Raw genomic sequence first — 20,544 nt, 5'->3', positions numbered from 1 at the left:
CCCCCGGCGGGGTGGCCACCCCTGTGGGCTGGGGGCAGGGCCCCCAGAGCCCACCCACAGTCTCCCTCCGCTCTGCAGGGACCTTTGACCTGGACCAGGTGAAGCGTTCCACGTTCTTTTTCAGCTGACTGCCGGGCCGCCCTGTACTCTAGTGTGAATAAAGGTCTGTCGCCACATGGGGGCTGCTGCCTGCGGAGGGGGGGCTACGTTCTGTGTCCCCACCGAGCAATCAGACGCGGCAGGCTGGGCGCCAATGCTGTCGTTTATTGCGCGGAATGGGGGTGTGGGAGTTAGTGGGGCGTGGGGGGTGCGGTGGGCGCTGCTGCCTCAGCTCATCAGTACATTCATCACGACGGCGGGGACCCCCGGCCTCACCCCCACGCCGGGGCGCTGGAGGGAGAAGGGTGTGCCCGCTCCGGGGAGGTCACCGTGGATGCGCCTGGACAGGGACTAGGCTGGTTATTGCATGAGCGCAACGGAGGCAGCGGGAAGCCGGCAGGTCAAGTATTGCACTTAAAAACCAATCCTCGTCAGAGGGCGGGCGCGGGCAGCCTCCCCGGCCCTCTCCCCTCGGCCGCGGCCAGCCCGTCCCCCCTTAACAGTTGGGGGAACTGAGGCACCGAGGTGAAGGGAGCCCCCTCGCCCGTGCGCGGCTGCCGGGGGCAGGGGCGATGTGGGTGGGCGCAGGGCGATGGGGGGGTGGGGCACGGCGGGGGCTGTTCCCACCTGCCCGGGCCGCCCGTCCGACTACAACAACTACCTACATCTCCTCTATGGCTTCTGGGGCAGGCGGCCCGGGCTGCGCAATGGCATGGCTTTGGTTTGGGTGACGGCCCCGCCCCATTTCGGGGCGGCGCGCGAGGGTCACAAGTTGGACGAAAGGCGTGAGCGCGCGGAGTCCAGCGGGTCGGGTCCGCCGGCGGTGCCCGGTGAGGGCGAGGCTGAGTCCCTACGGTCCGGGCTGGGCGCCGCGACCCGGGTGGCGGGCGTGGGCCCCAGGCGCGGCGTGGAGCTGCTGGCCGGTCGCGCCGTGGCCGCAGGGCCGGGTGCGCCGTGGGGCAGCGAGGGCTGCGAGGCAGACAGCGGGCGCGAGGCGCGGCTTAGGCGCCGCGCAGGTAGCGCAGGCCCAGCGCGGGGCGCAGCAGGGGAGCCGGGTGCGCCACCGAAGGGCGAGGTCCGCGGTGCCCTGGGGCTGGCAGGCGCGCCAGGGGGACTGGCTGCAGGGGCGGGTCCGGGTGAGGCGGCAGCAGTGGCGACAGTGGGCGCAGGCCCCGGGGGCAGGCGGCGCACGAGGCGCGGCGAGCCGAGTGCCAGGGGCCCAACAAGCGGGCGTGCAACTTGTGGACAGAAGCTCATGGCCACGGCCTGCTGCAGCGTGGCAATGGCTGAGGTGCCCTGTGGAGGTGGCGGTGGTGGCGGGAAGAGGCCGACACGCTGGCCCAGCTCAGCCTGCTGCACCATCTCGCGGTCATACTTGACAATCTCCTGGATGATGGCGTTCTCCTGGTTGTTAAACACGCCAGAGTTGAGGTCGTGCTGCACCTTGTGTAGCAGGATCGAGTTCTTCTTGCCTGGGGGCGAGGCGGGGGGAAGTGTCAGAGGTGCCAGCCTCTGCACAGCAGGCATGCCTGGGCGCCTCGTCCAACCAATAGGCCAGTGTCCCAGTGCCTGGTGTGCACAGCAAGCAGGTATTGGACCCTGATTGCACAGCCAGCGTGAACAGATTCCAGTATCTGCTGCATATAGAAAGCTGAAATTGTGCACCTACTGTATACAGAAAGCAGGAAGCAGGCACCTTTATGTGTAGCTAACATGTGGAATTCCTGCTTGTACACAGTCAGGAATTCCCGTGGTGTGCCTTGTGCGCTGCCTTCAGCATGCTGAAGGTCTATGGTATATGTAGCAAGCTGCTGTTGAGCACTTACTGTACATAGTACATATGTTAAGCACCTATTGTATAGAGCTACATTGTATGTGCTTGTTGTCTATAAACATACTGAGTGTTTTTTCTGTATCCTGGGAAGTCCTCTTTCTGTTGGCTCTCCTCCCCCCACACCCTCTCTCGGTCCTGCAGCCATTCATTGTGTCTGTTCCCACACACGGTATCAAGGGCCTCCCTGACTCCTGCATCTAGTCTTCAGCTAGTGCTCAGCCATTTCTGAGATTACCCCTTCCACTGCCTCTCCCCGGTTCCCCAGGACACCCCCCAACACACACACAGGCAGGCTCCCAGAGTCCTCCTGTATATACACAGCCTCATAGGATACACATCTGATCAGGTCCTCCCCTGCCTGGAATCATCCATAGCTCCCTATTGCTTCTGAGTCCAAATGCCTTCTACCACTAGCTAGGGCTCTTGTGCCTGCCCACCCCTCTCAAGCCTCCCTCCTCCCAGCTTCCCTGACTCCCGGTAATCCTTTCCCACCTCAGGGCCTTGGCACATGCTGTGTCCACTTCCAGGTCATGCCCTCTGTCTTTCTACTGGTAACACCTACTCATCTGGGTCTCTGCTTGGAATCACATGGAAGCTCCCTGCCCCCACACCTCTCCTCCGTGACAAGCCTGAGGGTGGCTGCCACATCCTCCTCAGGGGCCACATTGTCACCTCCTGGCACACAGCAGGTTCTCAAATACTTGCCTGCTGAGCAGAAATTTCCTCTTCCTTGGGAAACCCAGGCTGTATTTAGTCAAGGGAGAAAATGGGTTGGGGAATCTGGTCCCAAGACCAGAGAAGAGGCCCTGAGGGTCAGCTAGGCCATAGCACCACCACCCCCCAGACTGTCCCTGCTGGGCGGCCACTAAGGCTGACCGCTGTGTCGACTCACCAATGCGATCCAGGCGGTCAATGGCGACTGTCTCAAAGGCCCGCCTCATCATGGGGTACTCCTCCAGCACCTCATTGAAGTTGTCCACACTCAGCGAGTAGAGGCGGCAGTAGGTGTCGGCCCGCACGCTCGCCGTGCGCCGGCCCCGCGTCAGCAGGCAGATCTCTGCGTGTGGCCAGGGGCGGCGGCCTCACTGCTGGGCCATCCCCCAGGGCCCTTCCAGCCAGCGGAGCACCCCAGCTCCCCTCACCCAATCTGGGGTCCTTCCTGCTGCACCTGTGCCCCTAAGCTCGCCACCCTGGCCTCTGGCTCCCCACCAACACTCACCCCCAAAGTAGGAGCCATCAGACAACTTCATCTCCTTGTTGCCCTTGGTAAGCACACTGACCACGCCATGTTGGATGAAGTACATCTTCTTGCCAATGGTGCCCTCACGGATGATGTAGTCGCCTGGCTGGAAGACCTCAAACTTGAGCTTGGTCAGCATGGCCGTGACGAAGTTGGGGTCAGCATTGGCGAACAGTGGCATGGAGGCCACCAGCTTCCGGCAGTTGAAGTTGACGATCTCCTGTGGGGGTGGGAGGGGGACAGTGTCAGGCTTCCCCATCTTATCCTCCTTTTGGAGGTTGCACCTCAAACTCTCCGTCTGTGAAAGCAGTTGTACACTTCAGCCCAAAGACCAGCGTCTTAATAGGCAGTCACTGGAGGTTTTGCCAAGGACAGGATCAGGGAAAGATTCCCTACTGTTTAACTCTGTGTTGGCAACACTGGTCGATGCTGTTAGACATGGGAAAGCATTCCAGCATTATAAGAACTGGAAAGGAAAAAGTAAAATTATCTCTTTACTCTTTCTATTAATAGGACTGCCTGAAAAACCCAAAAGAGTCAATGGAAAACTATAACAAGGGAAGTTAGTCAAAATAGCAAGTGATTTTTAAAAAACAACATGAAAACCAAGAGCCTTAAAGTAAACGCATGGTGTAGAAGACAGGGTACCATTTATCTTTGGTGGAGAAGCTTCAGGGGATGGGAAGATTCCATGTTTGATCTGTGTAGGGATTACGTGCAGATTTTACTTGATAGAATGTCCATCAGGTGAGCCCTGATGACAGGAGGGGTACTTTTCTCTAAGGTACATTTCAGTAAGAAGGAGTGCTTACCATAAAGAGAAAAACCCAGCTTTATGTACAAACAAAGCCACTCCAAAGAAGATGCAACGCATGAGAAGACCCTGTATCCACCCAGATAAAGAGCTATATGAGGTGGCGTGGCATGAGTTTAACAAGACACGTCCAACCCTACATGAAGATGCACTGAAACCCCCCAAAGGCACAGAAGAGCCATGAACACGTGCCACTTACCATCTTTGACACAGGAGACACCCTTTCTCCCTGGGTAGGGCCACAGTGCACAGCCTGTGGAAATGCTGCCTGGCTTGCTTCTTAACAACCGGGGCTGTTCACTCAGAATACACAAGCAGAAACATCAGGAAACCCATGACAAAGAAGAGGAGGGGGCTTTCCTGGTGACTCAGTTGGTAAAGAATCCGCCTGCCAATGCAGGAGCCACAGCTTGGATCCCTGATGGGGAAGATCCCACATGCCATGGAGCAGCTAAGCCAGTGCACCGCAACTGCTGAGCCTGTGCTCTAGAGCTCGGGAACCGCAGCTACTGAGCCTGTGTGCCGCAACTACTGAAGCCCGCACACTCTAGATCCTGTGTCAAGGAAACAAGACACTGCAATGAGAAGCCTACACACCGTAGAGCCTGTGCTCTGAAACAAGAGAAGCTACCACAATGAGAAGCCTGCACACCGCAACTAGAGAAAAGCCTGTGTAGCAACAAAGACCCAGCTTAGCCCAAAATAAGAAAGAGCAGAGGACTCAGCCTCCAAGGCACCAAAACACACTGAAAACTTGCGACACAAACAGTGTGGGTTTGGTGCACACAAAGCAGACAGGCCTGTGGGCCAGATGAAAAGTCCAGAAACAGACCAGGCACGAGGGCGGTTCACCCAGAGCCTGAGGGTGCAGCCCCACAGCAGGAGAGCCTGGACCCTTCCTCACACCAGTTCCAGGACAGGTTCCAAAGGCATCGGGTCCACATGCAAAACAGGGGACCACACATATCGGAAGAAGACACAGGAGAATTTCTCTAAAACCTAGGTGTAGAGCAGGCAGGTGTTAGGTACCTGCTTTGTAGAGTGAGCATGTACTGCATGCCTGCTATACACAGAGAGGAGATATTGAAGACTTGTGTGCAGCAGTCAGGTTTGAGCACCTGCAGTATGCAGCAAGCGTACATGGAATACCTGCTGTACACAGCAAGCATACACAAAGCACCTGATGTATACAGCATAAAAATTCCACATGGGGGAGAAACCACAATCAGCAAGGTTTAAAGACAAATGGTGGGACTTCCCTGGCAGTCCAGTGGTTAAGATTTCACCTTCTGATGCAGGGCTGCAGCAGATTGAATCCCTGGTTAGGAAGCCAAGATCCCACACACCTTTTGGCCAGACAACCAAAACGTAACACAGAAGCAATAGTGTAATAAATTCAAGGATGACTAAAAATGGTCCATGTCAGAAAAAAATCTCAAAAAAGACAAATGGTCACGGGGTGGAAATCTACATCACCAAGAGGTAAAGTCCTCCAGGTTTTTAGGGAATTCCCTGGCAGGTCCAGTGACTAGGACTCGATGCTGTCACTGCCAAGGGCCCAGATTTGGGTTGATTCTTAGTTGAGGAACCATCTGGCAGCCTCATGGTTTGGCCAAAAACAAAACAGTTACCAGAGGGGAAAGGGGTAGGTAATTGCAGAGTTTGGGATTAGCAGATATTATATGTAAAATAGATAAGGTCCTACTATGTAGCACAGAAAGCTCTTAACCTGTAATAAACCATAATGGAAAAGAATCTATAAGAGTGTGTATAGATAGATGAGTCATTGCTGTACACCAGAAACTGACACAGCATTATAAATCAACTGTGTGCTGTGCTAAGTTGCTTCAGTAGTGTCTGAGTCTTTGCAGCCCCATGGACTGTAGCCCACCAGGCTCCTCTGTGGATTCTCTAGGCAGGTATACTGGAGTGGGTTGCTGTGACCTCCTCCAGGGGATCTTCCCAGAGGATCAACTATACTTCAATTAAAAATAAAATTTTCTAAAAAAGGCCAAAAGTTCCGAAGGAAAACAAGTTACGGACAATTCACAGAAACACAAGCCCTTGATCACAGGGAAACTCTCCCAAAAGAAGAGAATGCACCTGAGTGTAGCTCCTTGGGGCTCACCTCTCACTGAGCATTTGGGAACCAGATCCCAGGGCATCCCTTGTGTCACCCTCAGAGGGATCGAAGGGTGTGCCCCTCCCTCGCCTCTCTGGGCGCCACGAGCTCCTCCCTCAATGCGAAGGATGGGCTCAGAGAGGGGGCGCTGGGAGTGCCGACACCTGCAGGCCCACAGGCGTCCATGGTTTTGTAAGAAAACGGATGGAGAGCCGGAGGAACCCGGTAGAGGGACAGGACAGAAGATGGCTATCTTCTGCCTATATCCAGTTTTGCCAGTTTAACTTGATGTAAATGTCTAAGTAAAGATCAAATACAGATCACCAGGAGCTCACTTCTCTCAGAACCCCCTACCTCCCGCAGGGGCCCGTTGAGCTCGCCGAGGATGCTGTCCTCGTCAAACATCTTGCCCTGGTAGCGGTGCTCGTAGTAGTCGTGGATCTTCTGGCGGAAGTCGGCTGGCAGCTTGTGGAAGGACATGTACTGCTCCACTTGCTTGTACTGTAACAGGATGGGGGGGCCTGGGTCAGCAGTGTCTGCTCCAGAGCCCCAGCCTGAGCGGGCCTCAGCTTATGACCACGACAACATGGGACACTCAGGGAATCTGAATTTCAGATGAATGGCTAAAATGCCCCTGATAATTTTAACCCTGGCAGTAAAAGTTAACTCCTGTGTCCTGAATATCTTCTGGCAACCCCTCCCACCACCCCTGACCCTTTGGTGGCCCCCTCCTCGATGATCTTTTTAGAAATCGCCAGCCCAGCCCCTCCTGAACAGGGCTGGGGGCAAGGGCACCAGTCAGGGGTGCCAGGCCCTACTGTCCCCAGGGTGGCACCCCTAGGGGAGCTCGGGCCCCGCTTCCGCCCTAGCCCCGCCCAGCCACAGCTGTCCTGAGCTCAGCGGAACCCGTGACGGCGGGCGGGTGGCGGCACCAGCTCGTGTTTGGGTGGGAGGCTGGTGGCTTCCGGACAGCCGGGGCGCCTGGCACCAGGCCCAGCTGACCCGGCCGACCTGACTGCTGAGCCACTGCTGGGGGTGCGGCAGCTGCTGGGCCAAGGCCAGCCCTGGGGTAGCAGTACAGGGACAGGTGGGGCAGGGTTTGGGGAACTGGGCCATCCTTGGCCCGAGGGAGGGGAAACTGAGGCAGAAGACTGATGCTGACCTCCAGGAAGTGTTGGTCTATGGGGCCACATTGGCCTCGCCCCAGGGAGGCCAAGTTCCAGGACATCCTTGCTTCCCAGAGGCCTCCCTTGTGTCCTTGAGCAACCCTAGCACCCCCACCCTTCCTGGGACAGCCCAGAGACACCCCTCACCAAGGGGTCTCCTGGCCCTGTCCTTTCCCCATCATTGGCCCCTGTGTCCCCTCTAGACTTCTTCCTCAGGGCTCTGAGCTTTCTCACTGTCCTTCTGTGAGCTGCTCCCCCCCACCAAGGAGTGGGGGGGGATGTTCAGTCCTGATCACAGCCACAGACCCTTTTTAGGTCCCCATCCCCTCTACCCCTCTGGCCTCCATCCTGAGCACAACGCATGGGGCTGGAGGGACATGGGGTGGACCCCAGACCCTCGGGGGTTCCTCCCCCCTCAGACCTTCTCCTGGTACTGGCGCCTTGAGGAGTCCAGCGACTGGATGAGGGCGGTGGCGTGGCCAATGAACATGGCGTAGCAGGTGGCACCCACGATCATGCTCAGCATGGTCAGCCAGATGTCCGTCATGCTTTCTGGCGCCTGCCGCCCGTACCCGATGCACAGCATGTGGCTCATGGCCTTGAACAGTGCGAAGGAGTAGAGCTCGCTCCATGAGTGGTTCTGCAAGTCCAAGGGTGGGTGGTGGGCAGGGGCTCGCAGTCCCCAGGGAGCCTCTCGACAACCCCCCCCCCCCCAGGGCCCTGCCTGCCCACCCTTCCCCAGGCATCCAGCTCCCTGTGTCCAGAGTCAACCAAGGGAAACTAGATTCAGGCAGCCAACGTGATGTGTACACATGTTACAGCAACTCAGCAGAGGGCCGGCATGAAGCCACCTCCCCACTTCATTCCTGGGGAAACAGGCTCCGAGCAGCTAGAGTCCAGCTCTGGGTGTTCAAGAGCCCTCACCACTTTACAACTTCTGATGAGTGTCTTTGAGGCCAAAGAATGGGGAAGTCCTGGGGACAGTGAGCTGAGGACACTAAACTGATCAGAGGGGCAGGGAGGAAGAGGCATCAGACAGGACCAGGAAGAAACCCACCACCCCCTGCCAGTCCTCAGTTGAACCAGCTAGGGGAGGGGCAGCAGGCCCCGTTCAGGAAACAGGACCACATGCCCGGGTGTCCGGCCAGACAATGAGCTGCCTCAGCCAGGCAGCTGTGCCAGGCGCTGGGCTGGGCGCCCAAGGGTTTTCCCTCCACTGCTCCCGCCCATCAATGCCCACCTGCCCTGTGCCCCAAATGCACCCCAGGGGGAGAAAGGCTTGTTAACAGTCTCAGCCAGAAAGCAATAGGTGCTCCTGAATCTCCCAATTTATTACTTCTCAAGACCGATGATACCACTTTCCCATTTGAGGACTATGATAAAATTGTCATTTAAACACATGGGTGCAAATAAAATGGGCTTCCCAGGTGGTTCAGTGGGAAAGAGTCCGCCTGCCAATGCAGGAGATGCGGGTTCGATCCTTGGGTTTGGAAAATCCCCTTGAGGAAATGGCAACCCATTCCAGTATTCTTGCCTGGAGAATCTCACGGACAGAGAAGCCTGGTGGGCTGCACTCCAGGGGGTCGAAAAGAGACATGACTAAGCAACAGCATGCACACACATGCGTGCAAATAAAAGAGTGGAATGGATCACAAAACACAATAAGCAGATGACGTGATTTCTAGAGGGGAGAGGGGGACAAAAGCAGCTCTACTGCCCTCAAACGGCGAAGGATCTCCATAGTTCCGGACCTGCAAGGCTCCAACTGGGACAGCAGCCCAGAGGAGCGCTCACCACCAGAGGGGGTTTCAGGTGCCCTGTGCTCCAGGCACGCAGGAGGGACACGAGCGCCGGGCTCACCACCATGCCGTTGATGGAGACCCAGCAGTTGCGTGGGAAGTCCTGAAGCATGGGCACCAGGAACTGCAGGCAGCCATCCCAGTGGCAGAGGAGCAGCATCATGCTGATGAGGTTGCAGATGCGCATGACGGCGCTCGCCAGGTCGTAGGTCATGTGGAAGATCTAGGGGCGAGGCAGGGCAGCTCACGTGAGTGTCCGGCAGACCCATGGTTACTCATGCTCCAGCAGTGGGAAGACGCAGTCCCCAACGAGGGGCAGCCCTTGCCTCCTTGTAGCCCCCACTCCCCATAGGCCTCTCAAGGTAATGAAGTGCCCTAGACTAGAGAACATGGCCCCTTACCAGCCTGCCACCCAGGCACCAAATCTCTGCCTGGCCAGCCACCCAGTGTCCTCTCTGAGGACCACTGCCTCTTCCAGTGACCCAGTCCCCACCCACACCCCCCCGGCAGCCTGTCGCCATCCTGGCAAGTGCTGGTGACTGAGCCCGTATGGTGGCCGAGGGTTGCAGAAGTCAGGTCACACTGAGTCCAGAAGTGGGTCTGAACTTGGGAGAGAGGGTCATGACTTCACTTCTTGGGGCCTCAGTTTCCCCATTGCCAACAGGGCTGTGAAGTCTGCCTCTCACAGGGCAGAACGAAGGAAGGGCTGCAGATGTGTCAAGGATTCATGCAGTGCTTTCTGTGAACCCACTCCCCAGCAGGTAGGGGCTCCTGTGACCACGCCCCTAGCTCCCCGCCCCCAATCCGCCCAGGTTCCACCCGTGTTTGCCAGGCCCGTCTCGGCAGCTCCTGTAACTCCGCTCGGTGTACTCAATGACACCGCTACTCTTGTGTGTCTAATCCCGCCTGTCTTCTCATTGTAGTACGCCCCTGGACCCTGCAGCACCCCCCGCCAAGGGTCTCCCATCATGGCCCGGCCTTTTTGTTGCCGGTGCCTCCTGTAGCCATCGCCTGGTCCCATCACAACGGCATCCTCACCCATCACCACCCCCTCGCCCATCACAACCCTGCCCCTACATCCCAGCCCAGTTCCAGCCCATTACGACCCCACTGACCCCACCCTTGCCTCTGTGCCCCAGCCCCACAGCCCCTGCCCACCAGCCCCGCAAAACCCCGCCCATGGCCTTGGCCCCGCCCCTGAGCCCACGCAGAGCCACTCACCTCCTCCCACTGATGGATGTAGCGGATGAGGCGCGACAAGCGGAGCAGGCGCAGCAGGCTGAGGATCTTGGTGAAGCGCACGATGCGCAGGGCGCGGGCCGTCTTGTAGACCTCAGAGTCGATGCCTTTCTCCACGATGAGGAAGATGTAGTCCACGGGGATGGAGGATACGAAGTCCACCACGAACCACGTGCGCAGGTACTTCTTCTTGATCTTCTCGGGGTCCAGGATGATCTCCGTGTTGTCCTCGATCACAATGCCCGTGCGGAAGTTCAGCACCAGGTCCATGAGGAAGAATGTGTCCGAGACAACATTGAACACAATCCATGGGGCCGTGGTCTCGTCCTTGAAGAAGGTGATGCCCACGGGGATGATGATGAGGTTTCCCACCATGAAGAGCAGCATGGTGAAGTCCCAGTAGAACCTGGGGGCGAGGTGCAGTGGGTCACGACTCTGCCTTTGTGTGGGGCCCTCCTCTGAGCGCTTCTGCCTGCCCCATTGTGCACGCAGGTACCATTGAAGACCAGCCCAGAACTCGCATACTCCAGCGAAGCTGACAATTTGCCCCCACCCCGGGTCATAGTTGGTGAGGGCTTCCCAGATGGCGCTAGTGGTAAAGAACCTTCCTGCCAATGCAGGGGATGTAAGAGACACAGGTTCGATCCCTAGATTGGGAAGATCCCCTGGAGGAGGGCAGTATTCTTGCCTGGAGAATCTCATGGACCGAGGAGCCTGGAGGGTTATAGTCCGTGGGGTTGCAAAGAGTCGGAAATGGCTAAAGTGACTTAGCACGCAGGGCTAGTGTGGACCTTGCCTCCAGGAAGCCCTCCCACGTCCCAGATTGCACTCTACTGCTGCCTGGACTCCTCCAGCCCAGTTCCTCTCACAGGCCCAGCCTGACCGTCTTTCTTTGAAGAAGTCAGAGACCTAGAATAGCCACTCAAAAATTGACTAAATGTTTCCTGGGACCAAAAAGGTCCGATGTGCCTGGCATAAGGTTGGCATGCCAAAGGAAGTAAGGCTGAGCAGGGAGGGAGGAGACAAGGGAGAAGCTGGAGGGGTGGGGTGGGGATTGGCTCCAGGAGTGTTGGGTGGCTGGGTGGTGGCTGCAGGTATGGGATGGGTGCCAGACAGAGTGCAGGACCCCCACCCCCACTGGGTTTCCCTGTAGGGCACCGGAAGGTTGAGCAGGGGTCACTGGCTATCCCTCCATTTCTGAAAGCGCTCAGGGTACAGGGTGGGGGGCGGGGGGGGGAGGCGCTGGAGACAGGGAAGAGGCTGGGGTGCCCCAGGGGCAGGGAGAAAGGAAGAGGAAGGCCTGGCAGGCAGAGCATAGGGCCAGGCGACAGAGGAACCTGAGTGACCCAACTTGGCCAGGCTTGGATGTTTCATGTGATAAATATGCCTAAAAGTGGGATGACTGGTTGCTTCTGCTGCCAGACCCACACACCCAGGACTGATAATGTGTGCCTGAGGTCAATTCCAGAATTCCACCTGGGAATGCTATGCTCTTTCGAAACGGCCTGTCATTTGAGGAATAAATCTTTCAACAGCCGGGCACCGTGTCCTGAGTTCAACATTCACCCGTGAGGACAGATGGACGCAGCAAAGGCCACATGGAAAGATGCCCAGCCCTGCAACAAACAGGAATCAAAACTACTCAAGGCAAAACTGTCCGGCGCTGCAGAAAGTTAAAGTTACCATGTGGCCTGGCAATTCCACATGGGTCCTGGACCTACACCCAAGGATGGAAAGCAGGTATTCAAACAGACTGTTGTACACCAGTGTCCACCATGGCACGACTTACAGTGGCCAGAATTGGAAACAATCCATGCATCCATCAGTGGATGAACACATAAACATAATGTGTTCCCTCCACACATGGGAGCATCACTCGGCCACAAAAAGGGGAGAAGCCCTGATACTCGCTACCACGTGGATGGACCCTGAGAACATGGTACTCAGTGAGAGAAGCAGACACAGGAGGACACGTGGGGTGTGATTCCACTGATGGGAAACGTCCAGAACAGGCAGATACACAGACACAGAGAGTGGGTTCCTGGTTGTCAGAGGCTAGGGAGTTTCTGTTTGGGAAGATGAAAATGTTCTGGCAAGGATGAAAGGTGGTGATTGAGCAACATTGTGAATGTACTTAATGTCACTTGACTGTATGCTTTTAAATGGTTAAAGGCCAAATGCTATGTTGTATTTATGTTAACACATGTATACAAGAGAACACCGAGGACCAGGATCTTAGCGATGAAGGGATGCCCCAGATCGGGGTCTGAGGCCACATTCCCTGTCAAGATTCAGACAAAGGATGGTCTAAAATTCAGAACAGAGTCCTTTGTTTGATTTTGCCTCTCACAGTGCAGGGAGAGACGCCCACCCTGAGGTGGGTGTCCTGGGCCATCTGGTAGGCCAGGCGCCCTCCCCATGATGGCCAGAGTCCCCAAGTCCTCTTGGAGAAGATTCTAGTGTATGCAGGCAGGACAGGGCTAGGGAACCCTCAAAGCCTGCCACTTCCTGGACCTCCCTCAGACAGAAAGAGACTGAGGTTCCCAGGGGCTGGAGGGACTCTCCCAAATTAGCAAAAACTAACAGAAAGGTATAAACAGCAGTGCTGACCTGAGTACAGTGAGCACCCTGATTTGGGAGACACTGTGGGTTGGTTCTCTCGGGAGCAGCCCTGTTAGGGAAGAGGAAGCCTGGTGGGCTGCCGTCTATGGGGTCGCACAGAGTTGGACACGACTGAAGCGACTTAGCAGCAGCAGCAGCAGCATAGCACCTCACCTGCCCAGTAACCCAGGCCTTCCACTTCGGGGAACTGATCCCAAGGAAATCATCCAAGAGGAAGAGAAAAAAATTAAAAAGTGATTTGTAACAAGATGTTCACAGCAGCCTGGTCTGTGAGAGCCAAGCCTGGAAAGGACCCAAAGTCCAAGACGGTGGTGACAACAGCCAGGTCTGGGCTTCTGCCCACTGGCAAGTGTGACCTTGGCAAGTCCCTCCAGCCCCTGGGAACCTCAGTCTCTTCTTCTATCTGTTTGGGAGGAGCCCAGGGAAAGGCAGGCTTTGAGGGTCACCTGGCCCTGTCCACCCACACGTGCTGAGGGCTTCTCCCAGTGGCCATGGGGACTCCAGCTGGGAAACCCACCTTGGGGTGGAGATAGATGGAGACCTTTAGAGATGAAAGTGTCAACATGATCTGGGGTGAGTGGTAAGGGCAGAACAAAGGACTGCTCCAAGTTCAAAGCCTTCTTTACATAAATCTAGAGCAGATGTAGGGCTCAGACCTCTGATCTGCATCATCTACTCAGCCTTGAGACCCCCAGGACCCAAGACCCAACCTGACCGAGGGGCCTCACCTGCCTGCTCCCTACCTCCACCCCCAGCATGTCCACAGCAAAGCTCCTAACCCCCCCGCTTTCTGAATTGAGACCTTCTCCCCCAGCCCCAGTTTTGGGGTCGAAGGGCTTATGCCTGAGGACAAAGCAAGTAGGAAAGAGTAACTAAAGGCCAGTGAAGAAGAAACCTCCAGAGAGCCCAGAAACTCATGAGAGGGGGTTAGAAACAGTCTAAATTGGGGGGCCTAGAAATCCCCAGGGTGGGGCAGAAAGTCTAAATGGTCAGAAGCAGAAGTGCTTCTCCTCCCCAGGTGACATATCACAGACATTCTCTCCTTTTGTTCTGCGGTCAGGGTGTGGGTAGGGGGGCAGGTGTGGGCAGACACCACACTTCCCTACTGACAGACCAGAGAGGTGGCCCAGGCTTGGGATGCGGGGCCAGAGACCTGAGAGCCAGCCTGCCACCCCTGGGCCTGTCCTGTCTACTGCCCACACTGCCAGGAACTCCACCTTCAGGCCTGAGCCCTGGCCAGTGCCCCTTGGTCACTGAGAACTATCCCTGGCTGCCCAGGGTCTCAGCCTCATCCCTTTCAGCCAACGCGGTCCTCCTGGAGGTGGGCAGGAGGAGGGGACTGAGGCCTGGGGTATAGGTTCCAGGCCCCCCTCCCCTGTACCTCCACGTCTCCTGGGCCTGCCTGCCCCCTTGGGCTGTGCAGCCCCAGGGCTGATCACTCTCTTCTGAGCCTCCATGCCTTATCTGCCCAATCCCAGTAGCCCCTCCTACAGTAGGCCATCTCAGAGACCTCCAAAGACCCAGAGATGCCCTCCCATGACCCAGAGGTGTCCTCCCCAGAACTCATGGACCCCCCCTGGGACCCAGAGACTCCTCAGGACTCAGAGACCTCCCCCAGGACCCAGATACCTCCCAGTATCCCCAGGACTCAGAGACCCCTGAGACCCAGAGACATCCCCCAGGACCTAGAGACTCCCCGGGACCCAGGGACCCTTGGGACCCAGAGACCCCTTCCACCAGGACCCAGGGAACCCCCCAGGACCCCAAGAGCTTCCAGGACAAGGTCAGGGCTTCAGGGTCTGGGGTCACAGCTACCTCAGTTACCCAGGGTCTTTGGGGATGGTAATTAAACCCTGTACGGAGAAGTCCTCCCGAACAAACAGACCCCATGAGAAAACACTCAGACCCTGGTTCCCACCTGTGCCCAGATAGGAACTGGGCCCTGAAAGACAGCAAGGCCAGGGCTCCTGGGCAGGAAGTGGGGGGCTCAGCACAATGACCCCAACACTCTGTGAACAGGAGCACTCAGAACCCTCTCCCAGGTGGTTCTGATGTCAGTGGGGCCCACCGGGAGCCCAGCACCTGCTCCAGCAGCTCTCCGGCCTTTCTTTGTGCAGATGGAGAAACCGAGGCTGGAAACGGTTAAGTGACAGAAGCCAGGCAGTCAGACCTCAGGACCAGAGCTGGGGACCACGTGATCACCCTCCTATCTCCAGTGCTCCAGGCCCCTCCCTTCAACTCTGGAAACTGGACAAGCAGCCTGTGCTTCCAGGACCGGGCAGGCAGGACCAGGAGAGGGGCCGGTAGGGGCATCCCAGGAGCCTGAAGCTGCTGGCCATGGACACGGTGAACAAGGGCAGCAGCTCCCTCCGTTCCAGGTTGGAGAACCAAGAACTGGGCAGGAGGCAGTCTAGGAATTATGGATCAGATCAGGCAAATCCCAGGGGATTAGGGGCTGGAGGTCTGCAATTAAGGATGAGCCTGGAGGGGTGGAGGGTGGGGTGGTGGAGGATTAGGGCCTGAGCCCTTGGACATGAGTTACAGATCCCAGGCAGGTGTCAGTGATCTGGAAAGGGAGACTCCCCGGGGGAGGATTCCTGGGTGATCCCAAGACAGGGCAGACTGTGGGGCCAACTGGGTGCCAGGCCAGGGGGACACGTGGTGACCAGACAAACCTGTCAGTCCCTCGGGGCCCCAGCCCAGGTGGGGAGCTGGATGTTCCACACAGACAGAAAAATGACTGGGATGCTTCAGGGGGGCTGCTTTAGCCAGGATGAATCAGGAGGGCTTCTCAGAGGAAGTGGCATGTGGGCAGAAGATGGAGAAGGGCCGCTAGGCAAAGTACAGGGCACTGCACCCTGGGCCCAGGGAACAGCCAGCAAAGAGTTTGCCTTTTGGGCAGCTGGAAGGTCTGGGGCTGGAGCAGGGGCATAAAGGGAGGTGAAAAGCGATGAGAGGTGTGGGAGCCGGGCTCTGTGGGGCTGTGGGGGCCATGGCCAGAGTGAGTTTAAAGTAAGAAGGACAAACATCCCTGCCAGGAAGGGGTGGAGGGTAGTGTTCAGGCAGAGGTGGGGTGGCCTGTGCTCACTGTGTTTGGGGGAAGTGAAGCAGGGTTTTTCCTGAGCAAGTGAGTAGCAGAGGAAGCTAGCTTATATAAAGTGAACTCTCCCAGCATTCCCCCTGAGCCCCCAGGTCATGCCCAGGCCCTGGATGTGGACACAGGGCATAGGTGTGTGACAATCTAAAGCAGGGAATTCAAGGACCAGAAGCTCCAACTTCAGGCAGGAACCCCGTAGAGTGACAAGGGGCCCCGACCCCCTATAGGGACAGTGAAGCTCCCTTCCTCCCTGCTGGGTGGGCCTGGGCCACAGGTCTTCCACCTGGGAAATGGGTATGTCCACTGCCCCCAACTCTGAGTGCTGGATTCAGAACCAGGGAAGCTCTGAGCCCCGTTCCTGTCTTGCCTCCCCTCCCCACCCCACCCCACCCCCACCACCCCTGGGATAATTCAGGGCTTATTCTCATGAGCTGACGCATCCTGATCTCCCGCTGATCCATAGGGCCATCTGGGGCAGGAGAAGGCCTCTAGTCCTATTGGATCTTCAGGCCAGTCCTCTACCACCCCAGGCTCTTGGGGTCCCCTAGGGTGTCACAGATACAGGCCAGCATCCACAGGACCTGGCTTTGTCTGAACTCTGCTGAGGGCCAGGAAAGGGACCCACTTCTCTTTTCCCTGCAAAATCAGGCCTTCTGGTGGCACACAATTTGGGAACATTGAGCAGCAGGAGAGACTCAGGTCAGAACTCAGAGGAGCTTACAGACTTGGAAACAGGATGAAAGGCCCTGGGAAGCCACCGCCCATACTCTTTCTGGGGAGATAAGGCCACTGGCCCCCCATCCCAGACATGCCCAGGCCCCCACTCAACCACAGCTGCCTTGATCACCAAGTGATCACCGTCCGAGGAGGTGAAGAAAGTGGCAGAAGGAGTGGATGGTCCAGAGTGGGAGAGCTTCCTGTTGTTCCTGGAACATGCTTTTCCCCTCCCCAACCCCACAGACGCTCGTAGACTGTATCCAGGCGCCAGCTCTAGGGTTACCCACAGCCCCATGAAAAAGTGAAGACATGCCAGAAAGGGTTGGGGCTGGTCCTAAGCTGCCAGGAAATGGGGCTCATGACCTGACTCTCAGCCTCACCTGGCACCCACATGGGCCCCTCAATGGGCTCCCCAAATCATCCTGGGCCCCCCTGCATGCCAGGCCCCAGGAAACCATGGTGGGGGAGTGTGTGAAAGGCCGGTAAGCGTATCAAGGGGGAAAAGGCCACTTCCAAGTGCACAGGTGGTGCAGACACAAATCGGATCAAGAGAAGTGGGGTACACCTTGAATTTGGGGAAACTGAGGCAGGGAAGCCTGGGAAGGGCTCCAGGCTATACACAGGGACTTCAGGCCTCACTGCAGACTTCCCCAGCCCCTCCGCAGCCTGTTCCAGACTTTGTACTCCTCTCTCCAAGCCTTGGTCTGGTCACCTGCCTCAAGAGCCCTCCTCCCCGAGGCCTCTGCAGACACTCCCTCTCCCTGGAAGCCCTCGTGGTCCTTGGAGTGAGGCATGGCTGCAGCTGTTCCAGCTCATCAAACGTGAATTGTCCTGTCGTCCGTGCCAGACAGGTGCCAGGTCAACCTGAACAAAGTTGTTGCTCAAGGAAGTGGTCCTGGGGCTGGTGTGGGAGCCTTGGCCTCTTGGCCTCATTTCCCTTCTCAGTCGTGTCCAGGGCTCACCTGGGCACAAGCGTGGACAGTGTCTGCACCATCAGGTCATCAGCACAGACAGAGCCAAGTGTGGACAAGCAGATCCAAGGACCCTCCCTGCTGCTCTATGAATGGTTCTTAAAACTAACACACACCCATGAACACAGGATGCCTTTGTTCCTCTTGTTTCTTCTTGGCCTGGACAGGACATGGCCAGAAACCAGCGTGCCTGACAATCCAAAGTGTGGATTCAGAGGCTAGCCTCCCTAGGCGTGAATCCCCATTCTACCTGGCTTGGGACTAGCTGCGTGGCTTTGGGCAAGTGAATTTACCTCTTTGTGCCCCTCTCCTGGTGTGTAAATTTGGGGTAGCTGCACTCCAACTTGGCAGGATCTTAGGGTTTTTACCTTGACTGGCTTACCTTGTCCCAGCTACAGGCCACACATGCCCCTTCCCTCGCCCCCACCCCATTGATCACCCCCAGTTTACAATGTATCTGCCCAGGGACACACGAATGACTGTGTGGGACAGGCAGAAGGATGGGGACATCCAGCTCCTTCTCCCAGCACCACCATCCCTTCTGCAGCTGAGAGGAAGCTTGGGCTACCCACTGCCCTGGGGAAGCTGCAAACAGACGTGCTGGAGGGGACAGGGGAATGACTACTTTCTGCAGCTACCTCCCGGTGCCCACATGTCCCCCATATCGCTTTCCAGCCAGCTGGTGTTAGCCCCCGGTTCACAGGGGGACCAGGTGGGCCAGAGAGCCCTGGAAGTCAAGTCCATCCCCATTTCACAGACCAGAACCATCTACAGAAGGATGCAAAGCCCCCTGGCAGGTCAGGACCATCCAGAGGCACCCCCGCCGCCCCCCGCCACCCCATCAGGACGTGACCCTGAGACCTCTGCCCCTGGCCTCTCCCCAAAACCAAACCTCTAGTCAAGGCTGCACTCACCTCCCAGGAGGGTCTGAAGGGTGAGGAGCTGGAATCATGGACTTTCCTCCAGTCTCTACCCCTGACTTGTGTCCCTGGGCCTCCGTTTCCCCAGCCGTCCAGAGAAAGGGAGAGTCCCGCAGCCCCCTTTCCCAGCTCTGGGGGTCCAGGAGCAAAAGACCTCCGACTCCAGAAGAGGGGAGACCCGAGACCCGCGGAAGGAGAGGACCCGCAGGCCTCCGGACTGCTGTCCGTGGTGCTGAAACCGCATCCTCCCTGGGAGCCACAGCCAGTAGGCGAGCGGAGTGGGGCACACAGACCCTGTGCACCCTAGCTCACACACTCCAGTCAGGGACACATCATCTCACACACACACACACACACACACACACACACACCATCTCTCCCCAACATACAGCCGCGATCTGCCGTGCAGACACACCCCCCAGAGCGCTCGGCCCGCGCCCCCAGGACCCCCGTCCCCCGCAGTCACATGCTCTTGATCACACACACGGACTGCAGTGACAGGCATCGTTCTCACTCGCAGGCCACACAGCGCACGCCCAGGAACGGAACTGCAAACAAACGCGGCATGACCCTGCTCCAGCCTCGCTCTGAGCCTTTCCACGCACCAGCCGGCTCCACATCGACAACCCAACCACCGACACCTGGGCACGCCACCCGGCCTCCAGAGCTGATAAGGCTGAGAAGACACGGCCGTGGGATACCAGCACGCTCAGCATCTACTTCTCGCGCAACACCCAGGCCCAGGGACCCGGGGCGCGCCTCTCTGCGGCGTGGGGCGCAGGTGGAGACCGTGGGATCCGGCGTGTCCGCTTAACCCTTTCTCCGCCAGCCTCTACGGGGCGCGTCCTTCCTGGGCGCCCTTCCTTCCTCCTTCCTTCCGCTCCTCCGCCTCCCTGGCGCCCACGTTCCCCTCTATTCGTCCTCTCCGCCCCTCTGCGCTCAGACCCTGGTCCTGCGGCCCGTGACGTGCGCCCACTCGAAGGGCGGAGAATGTCAGGTTGCGTGGGAGGGGGCGCGCCAGGGTCATGGCACGAGCCTGCGTGCAACTCCCAGCGCCCCTCCAAGGGCGGCGCCTTTGACGCCCAGGTCCTTCTGGGGCGGGTCCCGGACTCTCCCGAGGTCACTGAGGGGGGCCCGAGGTCACCCGTGGGGCGCACCGCCCCGCCCTTCTAAAGCGCTCCCAGGACGGCCTCCGCGCGCGTCCGCTCGTTGTGCCCCTCCGCGCAGGCCAGCTGGCCCTCCGAGCGACAGTACCTGAAGTCGCTGTAAGGGTGGATGATCCAGGCCCCCGCTGACTTAACGCGCTCCTGCTCGCGCTCCACGGCCTTCTGACTGCCGAACATCCGCAACGAGAACTTGTTGACGCCCGGCTGCAGGAGCGCGCCGAACTGGCGCTGCATGAAGCTGGCCTGGCTGCCGCGCGACTCCCCCGCCGGGCCCGCCTCCTCGCTGCCCGCCTCGTCCGCCGGCCCGGGCCCGGCGCCCGAGCCCGGCCCGGGCCCCGGGGCTGCCCCGCGGCACGAGAACGACACCTTGGGACCCCGCGCCGGGCCCTCGGACCCCGCGGGGCTGCACTGCGGCTCGCCGCGCCCGCACTCGCCGTTCGGGCTGCCCTTGGCCGTGCTCGCGGCGCCCGGGGTGCCCGGGCGGCCGCAAGAGCTGTCTCGGCTGCGGAGCCGGGCCCGCGGGCCGCTCTCATCTGCTGCCTCCGGGGGCGCCGCCTCGGTCCGGGGCGCCTGCTGAGGGGGCGCCGGTCCGAGCCCCGGAGGGGGCGCGGGTGGTGGCGGCGGCGGCGGCTGCTGCTGGGGGGCCGCGGGCGGCGGCGGCGGCGGCGGCGGCCCCGGCGCGGGGGTCGCGCCCGGGCTCTCCCCGGGCCGCCCGCCGCCCCCGCGCGCGTCCATGGC

At 58.5% G+C, this 20,544-nt stretch overlaps 2 protein-coding genes and 1 long non-coding RNA gene across 4 annotated transcripts in view; 2 read left to right on the top strand and 1 right to left on the bottom strand.

The window, feature by feature from the left end:
- The window catches only part of POLRMT (RNA polymerase mitochondrial), a 15,239-nt gene extending 13,225 nt beyond the window's left edge, over positions 1 to 2,014 (top strand). For both annotated transcript variants that reach the window (XM_061423258.1, XM_061423257.1), the window contains exon 21: positions 79 to 2,014. In XM_061423258.1, the coding sequence (XP_061279242.1) occupies positions 79 to 128 (50 nt within the window). In that variant the 3' untranslated portion in view covers positions 129 to 2,014. The remainder of the gene's footprint in view (positions 1 to 78) is intronic.
- On the bottom strand, positions 245 to 20,544 carry HCN2 (hyperpolarization activated cyclic nucleotide gated potassium and sodium channel 2). The gene is made up of 8 exons (XM_061423259.1): positions 19,895 to 20,544; positions 10,296 to 10,719; positions 9,136 to 9,297; positions 7,697 to 7,915; positions 6,464 to 6,610; positions 3,153 to 3,393; positions 2,826 to 2,990; positions 245 to 1,571 (listed from the first exon to the last, which is right to left on the bottom strand). Exons 1-8 carry the CDS (start codon positions 20,539 to 20,541, stop codon positions 865 to 867), a joined length of 2,712 nt encoding a protein of 903 aa, XP_061279243.1. The 5' UTR covers positions 20,542 to 20,544; the 3' UTR covers positions 245 to 864.
- LOC133251173 (uncharacterized) lies at positions 15,009 to 17,848 on the top strand. The gene is made up of 2 exons (XR_009737535.1): positions 15,009 to 15,313; positions 17,447 to 17,848. It is a non-coding gene; the product is annotated as an uncharacterized LOC133251173 (long non-coding RNA).

The sequence above is a fragment of the Bos javanicus genome, chromosome 7, assembly GCF_032452875.1.
Source record: "Bos javanicus breed banteng chromosome 7, ARS-OSU_banteng_1.0, whole genome shotgun sequence".
Taxonomy (NCBI): Eukaryota; Metazoa; Chordata; class Mammalia; order Artiodactyla; family Bovidae; genus Bos; species Bos javanicus.
The sequence above is the reverse complement of the archived record's forward strand: the minus strand, read 5'-3'. Positions and strand labels throughout refer to the sequence as shown.

Bases quoted from the DNA above. Each gene is read 5' to 3' on its own strand.
- HCN2 (XM_061423259.1), bottom strand. From the start codon at position 20,541: ATGGACGCGCGCGGGGGCGGCGGGCGGCCCGGGGAGAGCCCGGGCGCG. The intron at 10,720-19,894 runs GTACTGTCGCTC...CCTCGCCCCCAG, and splicing joins CACCCTTACAGCGACTTCAG to GTTCTACTGGGACTTCACCA. The intron at 9,298-10,295 runs GTGAGTGGCTCT...CCTCGCCCCTAG, and splicing joins ACATCCATCAGTGGGAGGAG to ATCTTCCACATGACCTACGA.